Source organism: Setaria italica, chromosome VI (genome assembly GCF_000263155.2).
Source record: "Setaria italica strain Yugu1 chromosome VI, Setaria_italica_v2.0, whole genome shotgun sequence".
In the NCBI taxonomy this organism is placed as follows: Eukaryota; Viridiplantae; Streptophyta; class Magnoliopsida; order Poales; family Poaceae; genus Setaria; species Setaria italica.
In genome coordinates this window covers 25,441,165-25,453,326 of record NC_028455.1, presented here as the reverse complement: position 1 = coordinate 25,453,326, position 12,162 = coordinate 25,441,165, and the positions used below count along the sequence as shown (strand labels likewise).

The 12,162-nt window shown below is 51.0% G+C and overlaps 1 protein-coding gene across 1 annotated transcript; it reads right to left on the bottom strand.

Moving 5' to 3' along the window:
* Positions 1-9,865: 9,865 nt before the first annotated feature.
* On the bottom strand, positions 9,866-12,045 carry LOC101758422. The gene has a single exon (XM_012847172.2). It carries the CDS (start codon positions 11,784-11,786, stop codon positions 10,275-10,277), a length of 1,512 nt encoding a protein of 503 aa, XP_012702626.1. The 5' UTR covers positions 11,787-12,045; the 3' UTR covers positions 9,866-10,274.
* Positions 12,046-12,162: the final 117 nt, after the last annotated feature.

The following is a 12,162-nucleotide window of genomic DNA, read 5'->3' as shown; positions in this document are numbered from 1 at the left end:
CAAGTACCACAAGTAACCTCTTATGCGGATATTACGTGTACGAGTTCCTCAGAAATAATGGGAGATACCGGATGAACGTAAGTCTCTTATACACTGCCATGTGCTAACTTCCTAATGGTAATACATCCTAATATTCATTTACTATATACCTGCAGATGCCTAGGATCGACATTTGCGATGCAGCGCTCGAAGACAAAGGCATCGACAACAGTTGTAGGGACATGGCGAGGTTCATCCAACGCAAGATTTGTCATGAGGATGGAGCATTCTTTGATCAAGATGGCGTGTTGATGATGGACGCAAAGGTCTTCGTAGATGAACGTAGTAGTTTTAATATTAGCAAGGTAAAGAATAGCTCTATTCCACATGTTGAATTATATGAATTATTTATTATTCAAGTTTGTTGAATAATGTGAATTATCTATTATGTACGATGTAGTTTTTAATAACGTGAATTATTTATTATTTAAGTTTATTGTTATGTGGTTGAAGATACATATTTAAATTTGGCAGCTAAAAATTGGTGGGAAATATAAATAATAAATAATTCATGGGAAATAATATATTAAATGGGAAAATACATATTCCTGGCGGGTGGCACAGAAACCCTAAACAATATAAAACTTAAGAACTCCTTTGCAATTCTAAATAATTGTGAGCTAATTCTTAGATCTGCTAAAATGGGTGTTAACACTAAAGTAGTTGAATTAGAACAATTTGATCTCCTAAAGGATATGGAAATAGCTAGAGCAAATCTACAAGGGAAAAAACAACTGCCTTGATAGTAGACAAGAGTTGGAAAACTTGGCTGCTCTCCCCTTGGAGGAGAATAAATATATTGAATGGAAGTCTGACTCTTCTGATAATGATGGTTTTGAACTAGTAATAAAGAAAAAGCATAGAAAACTGGCAGAAAACCAGCCCCAAGTTCAAGAACACCAAGGGAAAAAGGACCCATCCTCTTGATGAGTGCTCATCCCTTGAAGGAGAGGTACCTAGATCTAGCTCTAGGTACACTACTGGAAAACTGAGCATTCATCTCGAGGCTCAGTACCGGTTGTATTTTAGCCCGATACTAATGTGAGCATTAGTACTGGGTCTAACGGATAGTCCTCGAGAAGCCTCCCATGACCCCCTTTAGTACCAAGTGGAGCTCCCACCCGGTGGACCTTTAGTACCAGGTGGAGCCTCCACCTGGTACTAAAACTCCCTTCCACCACCTTATCCTCCCCCCCCCCCGCGTGGTACCGGCCACTTTATTATCCTCCCATCTCACCCCACTCCTATATTTCTCACAGCTTCCACTCCTCCTCACGGGTTCCTATCCTCCTCTCTCTCTCTCTCTCTCTCTCTAACTCCCTCTCTCTCTCTCTCACTCACTCAGCTAGCTTCCTATCCTCCTCTACCTTCCCTCCCCCCTCCACTCGCCCCTCACCGGTAGTGAGGAGCAGCGGCGGGGTGAGGTGAGGCGGCGGGAGCGACGGGGACCGGGACTGGCGAGCGGGCGACAGAAGCAGTGGGAAGGCGGTGGCGGGTGGTGGGAGTGGCAAGGACCGGGGGTGGGGGCTGCAGGAAGGAGGCGGAGGGCGGGCGGGCGGAGGGTAGAGGGGCAGAGGGCGGTGGGGGCAGGACGGCAGGGGGATTTCATTTTTTTAATTTTTTAAGACCCCTTTAGTACCGGTTATTTCAACCGGCACTAAAGGACCCTCCTTTAGTACTGAACTAGTAGTACCGGTTGCACAACTGGTAGTAAAGGGGGTTCCCAACCGATAGTGTTGGGGCTTTCCCCACTAGCGGTACAATCTCAGGACAAGCACTGCATACAAGAAAAGTATCAAATGATAGGTCTGATCTGGAACTGCCAGGGGAGTGTCAAAAAAGAGATGGGTACATGCATTAAGGATTTAATGTTAGAATAGAAAGCATATTTTATTGGGCTTCAAGAGACCAAGAAAAAGAAATACTCATATAAATTCTTCAGATTGATTGATCCTGATAGACTTTATGCCTGTCCCTGGGTGCCCTCGGAAGGCAAATCTGGTGGGATCCTATGCGAAGTGAAATTAGAGAGATTCGATGTAATCAGCTTTGTAGAAAAAGAGTTTTCAATCACAGCTGAAGTCTTTGATAGAAAAAATAAAAGGAACTTGTTAATGGTCACTATTTATGGTCCGGCTCATGATGATAAAAAGGAGATGTTTCTTATTGAACTCTCCAACATATGTGCAACAAGGAAGCTCCCCATGTTAATTGGAGGGGATTTTAATATTCTAAGGTTTAGTGAGGAAAAAAATAAAACTTTTCATGCAAATAGAATCTCATATATGTTTAACTGGATCATTAATTCCTATGAATTAAGAGATCTTGTGTTAAATGGTGGGATGTTCACCTAGAGCAACAACCAAGTGGACCCTATCCTGGAAAAACTCAATAGAATTATGACGAGTGATGATTGTGAGACTATTTTCCCCTTGACAAACTTAAGGAAGATTCCTAGATACATGTCTGATCATAACCCTATGCCTGTTATGTAAATATCAAGAAAAAGTGAAAATCTATGTATCCAGGAAAAATGGCAACATATAGTTGTTATCCCAACTATATGGACACTATTGTGACTGCTCTGTTGGAGAAATGGCAGCATATGTTTTCGTGTTAGGAACCTGTCGCATGTGGTTATTGATTCCGGTACACTACTTGGGAAGTGACCTTTAGTACCGGGCGCCTGTCCAGTACCGCTTGTTATTGATTCCGGTACACTACTTGGGAAGTGACTTTTAGTACCGGGCGCCTGTCCAGTACCGCTTGTTCGGTACTAAATGTCCGGTCAGTGTTACCAACCGAATTTCACACACGCATCGTCGCAAGTTACAAGTCACGTGAATTTCATGTTGGATATATAAGCACTTTTAGTTTTAATTTAATCCAGAAATAAATCATGAATACGATGAACACACAGCAGATTAAACTAGACATGTCTACGCAAGATCTAGACAAGTCTATCATTGCAAATAGAATCACACATTCTACCATACTATCCAGTGCTATCAGACTGCAACAGATCATAATAGCTAGTATGGAAGATATAATTTGAGTTAAGAGATCGTACGTTTCTTTCTTGATGAAGACCGGCTCCTGGACGACTACCGGGTACAGCAGGCGACGACGATCAGCAGCCTGACGTTGTTCGCGACGACGAGTGAGGCCCGAGCGACGAAGAGGTAGACGAGCCGTGGTGAAGGAGTCGACGAAGAACTTGACGAAGCGGAGGAAGCGATCGAGCAGTCGCGCAGAGCGCTTCCCAAAAACCTTATTCGCCCTCTCCCGGTGCAGGATCGCTGAAGACGACGGTTCCGGAGACCTGCTCTCCCAATCGCCGGTGCACGCCGACAATCGGGATGGAGTAGACTACGGTGGCGGCGCAGCAGTGAGAGGAGGCAAAAACCCTAGCTCGAATAGATCTATTTTTGGTAGAGGTTGGTAGGTCGCATATATAGGAGAACCCACGATTCTCACGTCGCGATCGTGATCTAAACCGTTTAGGATTCCATATATCTCGCTGACTTAAAGACCAAGTAACCAAAAAATAAAACGGCAAAAGGAAGCCGCGCCCCCGCAAGGCAAGGGGCCGGATTTCGGTGGACCATTCACGCAGGGAGGCGAGGCGAGGCGTGGCGTGGCGTGGCGAGCGAGCAGGCGAGGCGTGGCGTGGCGAGCGAGCGCGCGCGTGTGGAGCTCTCCTTCCCTCCCCACACACATAGCTTGGAGGAGTGGAGACAACTTCCATATTTAAGTTGGTCATCCCTCCCCTCCACTAGCAATGTGGGACTAAAGACTTGCACCACTCCACCTCTTGCCCACATGGGCCTTTGAGATTTATTTGAAATTCTAAAATTACTTATGGGATAGGCCCATTATTTCAACATTTCACACGTAATATGCGCGTGCGTGGTCCATGGGATTCGAACTCAGGATGAACCTTCCTTACCATCTCACCTACATAGCACATGTGATTGAGTTAGATATGCTTTCCTTTTTGAAGTCACCCGTGGAGAGGTCTTTAGTACCAGTCAATAACACCGACCGGTACTAAATGGTGACATATAAATGGTACTTCACGGAGTACTAGTGTTATTGCCCGGTACTAAATGGTCGAGGCCTTTTAGTACCGAGCAATAACCATTTAGTACCGGTCGGTGTTATTGCTCGGTACTAAAAGGCCTCCGAGGATCGAAAATTTCTACCCGGTACTAATTCCGCGCATTAGTACCGGACGAAAAGCTGTTTGGTACTAACGTCAAGGACGAATGCTCGTATTTCTAGTGGTGGCAGTAACATTTGTGCCTCTTCAGTTTATCGTAGAATACTCATGTGTGCAAATAAATATGCTGTTTCCTGAGCCATCGCTCCTTGTCTACTAGTCTACTCTCACATTATTACAAGAATACTTTACTTTATCTAGTAATTATTGGAAGCTCTCCTTCGAGGCTTGGAATATCACTAATACAATACCTCATGTTTTTTATAAATTTCTTGCCAAATCTACTTCAAAGCAGGAATGGTCAAGGGTGAGATACTCCGTTGCTTTAGCAATTGAAGAACATATGAGCTAAGAAAGTAGATAATAAGATATTGTAATCTAATTCACTAATAGGTGTAGGATTGTCAAATCGGGTTGGACAAAAATTCCCTATAAGTTTGGATGGATCCAAACAAGAAGGAACTAAGCCCCCTATATTTATGCCCCCTAGATGAAGAAAAATGCCCTGCACTACAAGACTCACTGCTTTTGCCCAGGGTTTCAATCAAATAGCAGACAGTGCACTAAGGAGAGAACTAACTTTTGATGCGCCCCCTTTAAAAGGTTTAAAGTAAGCCCGGTATAAAAGGGGGTGCACGGAGCTTTACTCTCGGTTGGTATTTGCAACCGGAACTAAAAGTCACTTTTTTTATCCCGGTTCAAAAATTAGCCATCCGTGGGGGATCCTTTAGTCCCGTGTGAAAAAATCAGCTACCCGTGGGGGACCCTTTTGTCTCGGGTGGTAAGAATAACCGGGACTAAAGGTCACCCTTTCAATCCCGGTTGGTGTTACCACTCGGGACTAAAGCTCACGACACCAACCGGGATAAAATAGGGTCTTTTATCCCGGTTGGAAACTCCAACCGGGATTAAAAGGGTCTCTCACGGGTGGCTGAAAAAGAACTAAAGCCCTCGGACCCTTTTATCCCGATTTGTAATACCAAACGGGATAAAAGGGGATCTTTTATCTCGGTTGCTGTTTCCAACCGGGATAAAAGGATCCCCCACGTGTGGCTGGGGCAGAACTAAATCCTTTAGACCCTTTTATCCCGGTTTGTAATACCAACCGGGATAAAAGAGGGCCTTTTTATCCCGGTTGGTGTTTCCAACCGGGATAAAAGGGTCCCCACGAGTTAGTATAAAAGGATTGGATCCCTATATAGTTAGATGTGGTGTGTAGGTAGGATGGTAAGGAATCTACACGCGAGGCTTGAGGTCATGGGTTCGAATCTCAGGAACCGCGCACGCGCATATTTCGCGCGACTTGTGACTTGCGCGTGGGGAGGGGAGGCCTCCCTAGGACCCCCCGGGAATTTATTTATTTTTCAAAAAAATTTCAAAATCTTTTATCCCGGTTGGTAATACCAAACGAGATAAAAGGGGGTCTTTACCGCATATGGTGTGGCAGCCCATTTAGTCCCGGTTGAGGGACCCAGGATAAAAGACACCTCCTTTTGTCTCGATTGCTTTATCGTGGATAGTTTTTCGAGAGATTTGCACCCTTCCAACCTTGACTAATACTCAGTTTTCTAGTAGTGGTGGACTGTTATTTTATGTACTAATCGTTATCTCATCTCCATTGTTTGGTCGGTAAATGTTCGACGGGAATTCCCACGTATACGCTCAGCAAAAGCTCCGGCTAGACTTAATAACTGTCGGCCATTAGATCAAAATAGATACTGATCATGTGTCCCCGTCGCCGACCTACACAAAACTCTAGGTAATTTCTGCAAATCTAGTATGCTGGTATGAATAGAAAAACTTCCAATACCTAGTTACTGGGTTATGGATCATTGTTCTATGGATTTCTTCATTCGTAGTGCCCTCCTCCACATCACATGCAAACACTTATAACAATATCCTTGCAACAAAGTGTCACTAATATATACGTTGGCATCAAACACCTTTCACCCATCATGTACCCCATTGATACTAATTAATTGTCAAGCTCAAGCATTTTGGGATAAACCGAGAAAGCACAACAACTCTAGACTTATAATATGGCCCACTCGGTTTTTCATAGATTATGGTATAACTCTTTATATCTCTACTATATATCCACTACTTAATATAGAAGAGAAGAGTGTTTCTTCTATCTTTTACGGAACTGACGTGCCACACGCAAAAACCAACCTCTTAGACCGGTGGAAAACATGACCTCCCTTTGCACCTCAACCAACGATCAGAGAAAACCGGGTTCCTCTCACTACTACAAAACTACGTTTTACAGATACTTTGTAAAAATTTTGCATTTCAAATATGATTTTAACCCACCTGTATAAATTGATTATCACATGCGGTCCTCTTAATATAACCACATGTCGTCCACATTATCAAAACCACCAATTAAAATAGGCTTGTAGTCAAATATGAATGGTTTTGTTAGTTCGATGGTCCAAGATTCCTGATTTTTTAGTTTTATGGCCAAAATCAAATGCAAGTTATAGTTTGACGGTTGAAAATGGACTTTACTCTAATTTTATTGTATGAGATCCAAATGACCACCAAAATTATTTAGCATTGCCCTTGGTATTGCCCTTGCTGTTCAACTTGACTCTGGTTTTCCGCCGTCTAACCTTGGCTTGGCACATTTCCACTCTCCAGAAGACCACGAGTCCACATGCTTTGCCCGGTTGCCGGTTGGTGCCGCGTCGGATCGCTGCGTTTTCTGAGACCAGAGCCCGCTGGCCCGACGATGGAAAAACTGCGGCGGCGTCTCTGGCCAGGGGCAGGGAGCACGAAGTTACGTCAGGTACAGGGCAAGAGAGAGACGCGACCAGCGGAACTCGACTGAGCAGCGAGTTGGTTGGTTGGGCCGGAGTAAATGGCAGAGTGTCGGTGGCGGATCGGCGGATCGCGGATCCCGGCGTGCGCGCGCGCTCTCGGTCCAGGAAAGCGCGTGGAGCCCCACGGGCGGGAGAAGGCGACGCTGCCTCGTCGCGTCCCGACGCGCGCCTGTGACCCAACAGCGCCAGCGGCCCAGGCGCCGCTCCTGCCTCGCCGCCTCGTCCCCTTGCACGCCGCCAGCCGAGCCGACGCCACGAGCGACTGCCGCGTACTACCAGTTGCTCACTTGGTAGCGTCAGCGTCAGGCTTTTAATGTTAAAACCGCAGCGAGCGTCACGTAGCTCTCACGCGTTAAGAGTGGATTAACCACCACCCCCCATGTCCATCCCGATCGACGATTGGCATGTGCTGGGATGGGGTCCGGCGGAAGCAGACAGTCAAGTCAGTGGGAGTAGATTTTTCTGGCATCAGATTTTGTTTACGGCCAGGGTTACAGGAGATTATGGTGGGCGCCCTCGGCACGCGTGGCGCTGCTGCACCGGCACCGCGGCCGTGTCTGGTCTGGCCCAGGTGGCGGGCGCGGGTCACGGAGCACCCACGCAACCGGCAGCCCACTGTGAAAACAGCTTGCTCGGTTGTGGAGTAGGTAAGGTCCGGAGCGACGTCTTCATTGCGCCGTCCTTTTGCTAATGGCGCTCGCCCAGATTTCCGGCAGGTCGCCGCAAGCCTCTCTCGCTGGTGGCCGTCCCGTCAAGCGTCAGCGAGCAGGTCGCGTCCAACTCCGATTCTCGGTTGACCATTCGTTGACCGAGATTAGATTTCGCAGGGCCCGAGCAGCACATTCCGTCCCACATAAACAAACAACAGAAAAGGAGTCCGTACTAGTGCGGGCAGCATCAACCTCGACCCTTAAACAAATCTCAGGCGTGGTATGATCCGTCCAGCGTACTTTGCACGTTACCCAAAGCTGGTCACGGACGTGCCAATAATGAAAGAGTCACTCGTCACCCAAGTCCTGTGACGTCCCCGTTTCCTCCCCAGAAAAGAAAACCGAAGAAGCCAGTTCCCCTGCTTGCCGGCTTGCTCCGCTGCAATCTCATGCGAATCGAGATGCAATGCAATGGGGACGGGACCAAACGAAACAGGGCAACGCCCGCTGCCGTGCCGAGGAGGACCACGGCCGGCCCGGCGCCGGAGCGAAGCGCGCGCGATCGTGAATGCAACTGCATGCATGGAAAGGTGTGGCCGTGCGCCAACTTGTTCACGCGCGCGTGATTACATGCTCACTAAATAGGCTCAACGGATCAATAATGCTCCAATAATATCGGCGGGTGAGCAGGCCAGTCCGTTCTAGTACCATTCACGGCTTCACTTCACCGGCGGTACAAAGGGAATTGCACGGCGAGGTTGGTTATTTGGGGGGGGGGGGGGGGGGGTCAATTGGGCGGGGGTCCGGACCAATTACTCGATTCAATGGGACATTGGGACGACGTGTAGTTCGCAAGCAGCAAATGCGACACACCTAACGGAATCTGGCAAGCCACAACTAGCTAGAAGAGGCGATGAGCTCTACAGGAGAAGCACCGTACCGGTACCGGCACGGACGGACGGGACGGACAGCCGGGCATGGCGTGGAGGCTACAATGTCTCCCCATGATGATGGCTAATAACAACTGTTCGGCGGCATCGCAGCGTGCAGTGGCCTCTCGTCAACACGGCTCAGCGTTCTTTACCCTCACTTCCGAACGGATCCTCCGATCACTTTTCTTCCTCGTCCTCGTGCTGTGATCGTGGATATACTATTGACGTTTTGTCCGGGCGATTTTACCAGGACAAATTTACCATTGTTTACAGCAAAGCGCGCTGGTACCGTGGACCCTGCGGCGCGAGCTACAGTCGACACGCTCGCGTTGCGAGCAGAACGACAAAGAGGCACCAACTCTCGGGTCCCCCCATGCCGCCCTGCACCACACGCAGCGCTGCATGCTGGATTGCTGGGTGAATCTGCCGCGTCCATGCCACATTGACATCCCTCTCTGAACCTGAGTGAATGATTGCCGCAGGCCTGCAACTGCAAACCAAGCAAAAGCAGCAGCCGAGGCCACAGCCCCAGGCGTGCGTTGATGCTGCTTCATGCTTTGGAAGCTATAGGAGTAACAAATATAAGGCAAATCGCTCGAGATTTCAGGACCTGTAATGGCTAATTGCCGAATTCTCTCGTGAAAAAAAATAATGAAGTGTCCAAGTCAGTGTTAGGGTGCCTGTGTCTTGGCAAGAAAGCACTGTCAAAAGGTTGGAACGGGCCAACGTGGTTAGGCTTTCCTGCATCTTCGACGGATAGCATGGACGTTGTAGCGACTAGCGAGTTAGGCTTTTCTGCATTTTGCCTGTTGTAACGGTGGCATGGTAATGGCATCACACACCGACCTCACTGCAGAGGAGCATGACAGCCGGCTATTCCCTAGGATCTCGTGGGGACTTTGTGAAAGCAGAGCCCATTTCCAGCCAAGGGGAACGATCCCGCCTCCTTTCGCTCTCCGAAAGGACCCGAAACAGCTCACGGAAGGAATTCCTACAATCATTCATTCGTCCCCGTCTCAGATTCATTGGCCATTATTTCCAGTTCTATAGTTTCTAGTTTATCCATCGTTGTCGAAAGAATATCATGCGGATTTATTTCTATGAAAGAACCGTAGACAAAGAGACATGCGGTATGTCATGCTTTCTTGCCAAATTCTCGTGAAATTCAAATGCTCCAAGGCAGAAATATTTCACATATGAACAGAAACCACCCAAAAGCACACCTCCATTTTTCCGACAAAATTCGACATCGGTCAGTCGCCTCGGGGGAATTTTCCCACCGGGCAACATAATTCTTACACGTTAATAGCAATTCTAATGGTAGAAACCCTTATTTTGCCCCCATTATCAAGTTTTATCCCTCTGTACCCAAACCAATAATTAAAAACTAAAGGGGGGAGACATAATAAATAACAAATGTAGGAAAGGAAAAAGAAAATCACAGATTCCCCCCTGCTTCTTTTCCTTTTATACCCTCCTTTTTCCTCCTTCCTAAATTCTGACCATTCTTACACTCAAGCCCTTGGTTTACCGCCATATTGTATTTCCTTTTTCACACAAGCCCCCGTCCTGATGTTACTGTGCCTCTGCCTCCCTCTCACTCTGGTCAGCTCTTCTTCCACTCCTCGGCGGCGCCGTCGGTGCCGGCGAGGTAGGCCTTCTTCCTCCTCTCGGCGCGCGCGCAGGCGCACACGACGACGAAGCAGGCCGCGTACACGGCGTACACGCGCCAGTTGGCGCGGGGCGCCTCCCCGGCCGCGGCGCGGTGGAACACCGCGGCGTAGTAGTGCAGGCCGACGGCGAGCCCCACCACCATCTGCGCGAGCCCCAGCGCCTTGGTGGCGTCCCCGTTGCCGTCCTCCTCGGGGGACGCCGCGCCGGAGAAGACGGCCACGAGGTCCACCATCTGGAGCACGAGGTAGCCCATGAACCCGAGCGACTGCGCCGCCTGCGTCCAGGCGTACGCGGCCGGGGACGCCGCGTGGAAGAACCGGAGCGGCTCGAGCCCCGTGGCGGCGGCGGCGAGCGCGAGCGTTGCGAAGTAGATGGCGAGGTACGCCTGCGCCAGCAGCAGCGCGCGGTGGAGGAGCGGGAGGTACTGGCCCATGCGCCGGACCAGCGCCGTGAGCATGAAGAGCGGCAGCAGGAGCAGCACCACCGACGCCGCGGAGGCTGCGGCGGCCGCCCACCGGCCGCCGAGGATCGGGCGCACGCCGTCGGCGATCCCGGCGTTCGCCGCGGACAGGTACGCCTTGGAGTGGTGCGACAGCCGCGCCAGGTCCGGCATGAGCGTCTCCTGCAGCCGCGCTGGGAGGCCCCGGAACTCGGAGATGAGGTCGCCCGTCCCCTCCGCCTCCTCCGCGAACACCACGTCCTCCTCCACCTCCGCCCCCACCGTCGTCTCCTCCTCGCTCACGACGGTCGCGTTCGCCTTCGCGTCGGCGACCACCTGTGCCTTCTTCCCGGATTTGGCCGGCTTGACGCCGGCGTCCGCGGTCGAATTGGCCGGTTTCTTGGCCTTCCCCGTAGCGGCCTCAGATTTCGCCGTCTTCGCCGGCTTCCCCGCCTTCGCGCCCGCCTTCGCAGCCTTGGCCGGCTTGGCCGAATCGTCGCCCTTAACCTTGGCCGGCTTTGCCGACTCGTCGCCCTTAACCTTGGCCGGCTTGGCCGAATCGGCACCCTTGGCCTTGGCGGCCGCCGCCGTCTTGTCCGGCTTTGGGACCTTGGCCTTGTCCGCCTTGGGGACCTTGGCAATGGCGGCGTCCCCGCCCGCAGCCGCTTTCCCGGTGGCCTTCTTGGCGGCACCTTTCGCCGCGGCGGCGGACTCCGACTTCTTCGCCTTGGCGACTTTCGTCTGGTTCTTGGCGTCGCCGGCGAGCTTCTTCTTGATCTTCCCCCCCGCCGCGGCGGCGTTCTTGGCCGGCTTGGCCGCCGGCGCGTCCTCCCCGTCGTCGCCCGCGGAGGACGCCGCCAGCAGCGCCTTGCGGCCGCCGGCGGAGGCCTTGGGCTTGGCCTTGGACTTCCCCGGCTCGGCGGTGGCGCAGAGCGCAATGTGGGAGCAGAGGAGCGCGAGCAGCAGGAGCAGCACCAGCAGGGGCCGCGGCGACCAAGGCGCCATTTTTCCTCTTCTGGGCAGGCCGACCGCGGCGACCAAGATCTAGGCGGGGCTTTGGGAGTGGAGAGAGGGAGGGAGAGTGCGGCGATGGTGGATCCGGGGTCCGGACGGACGGAGGCGTGAGGGAGGGTTAAGGAATCCCCGGCGCGTTATATACGGACAGAGTTCGAGCGAGCGGAACTGTGTGCGCGAGAGTGGGAGTGAGTGGGAGGCGAACCACACCACCGCCGCGGCAGGGGAAGAGAGAGAGAGAGAGAGAGAGAGAGAGAGAGAGAGAGAGAGAGAGAGAGAGAGAGAGAGAGAGAGAGAGAGGATGGTTTGGTACAGCTGGTACAAAGGTCACGTGGTGCGTCTCCGCCTCCCGGAGGCAGACGTCAAA

What these genes read in the sequence shown, in the direction of transcription:
- LOC101758422 (XM_012847172.2), bottom strand. Translation starts at nt 11,786, where the DNA reads ATGGCGCCTTGGTCGCCGCGGCCCCTGCTGGTGCTGCTCCTGCTGCTC.